The sequence below is a fragment of the Monoraphidium neglectum genome, assembly GCF_000611645.1.
Source record: "Monoraphidium neglectum strain SAG 48.87 unplaced genomic scaffold scaffold03024, whole genome shotgun sequence".
In the NCBI taxonomy this organism is placed as follows: domain Eukaryota; kingdom Viridiplantae; phylum Chlorophyta; class Chlorophyceae; order Sphaeropleales; family Selenastraceae; genus Monoraphidium; species Monoraphidium neglectum.
Genome location: NW_014010604.1, coordinates 4,573 through 5,318, shown reverse-complemented (window position 1 = coordinate 5,318; position 746 = coordinate 4,573). Strand labels below are relative to the sequence as shown.

Sequence of the window (746 nt, the reverse complement as noted above, 5' to 3'; positions counted from 1 at the left end):
CTGGCGCCATCAAGGAGTTTGGCGGCGGCGTGGTGATCATCTCGCACCACAACGAGTTCACCAGCGCTCTCTGCCCCGAGAAGTGGACCGTCGGCGGCGGCAAGGTGGAGGTGACGGGCGCGCCCCAGGTCAACACGCGCGAAAAGGTTGAGTTTGTGGTGCAGGAGGAGGTGCAGGACGCGTTTGGCAACACCATCAAGGTCAAGGGGCCCCAGAAGAAGCTCAGCCGCAAGGAGGCCAAGGCCGCCAAGAAGGCGCGCGACGCACGCCGCGCCCGCGGGGAGGACGTCACCGACTCTGAGCCTGAGGACGAGTGAGGCGCCGGCGCGGCCGCAGCACCGTGCACCCAAACGGGCGGGGCGCGTGTGCACACTGCGTGCACGCTGCGCAGGGGTGCCCTCCGTGCCGCCCGTTTCAAGACTGTGGCAGTTTGGCGTAAGCTGTCGCGGCTTTGCACTGAAATCTCAACCGTGCGTGCCGCGGGCGTCGCCGCGGGCAGCTCAGCAAGATGGGCACCTGTGCTCTCAGCGCGCGGCGCCACCACCCCAATCTGCGTGCGTGCTGAGCAAAGCAAAGCCGCACAGAAGCGGCTGACCTCGCCCAGCCCTACTCTTTTTGCCGCCTTATCATCACAGCGCCGCCTGTGGATTCTTTGGTTTGAACCTTCTTTTTCGGCACGGCCACCATAGGTTGCCGCTGGCGTGCAGCAACGCACGCCTCGCCTGCGAGCCCCGCCTATTTTGAGC

The 746-nt window shown here is 65.8% G+C and overlaps 1 protein-coding gene across 1 annotated transcript in view; it reads left to right on the top strand.

The window, feature by feature from the left end:
• MNEG_12031 ([NU+] prion formation protein 1) overlaps positions 1-317 on the top strand; it is a gene marked incomplete at both ends in the record, with an annotated part of 2,695 nt that extends 2,378 nt beyond the window's left edge. The window contains one exon of the mRNA XM_014039497.1: positions 15-317. Coding sequence (XP_013894951.1) covers positions 15-317 — 303 coding nt within the window. The remainder of the gene's footprint in view (positions 1-14) is intronic.
• Positions 318-746: the final 429 nt, after the last annotated feature.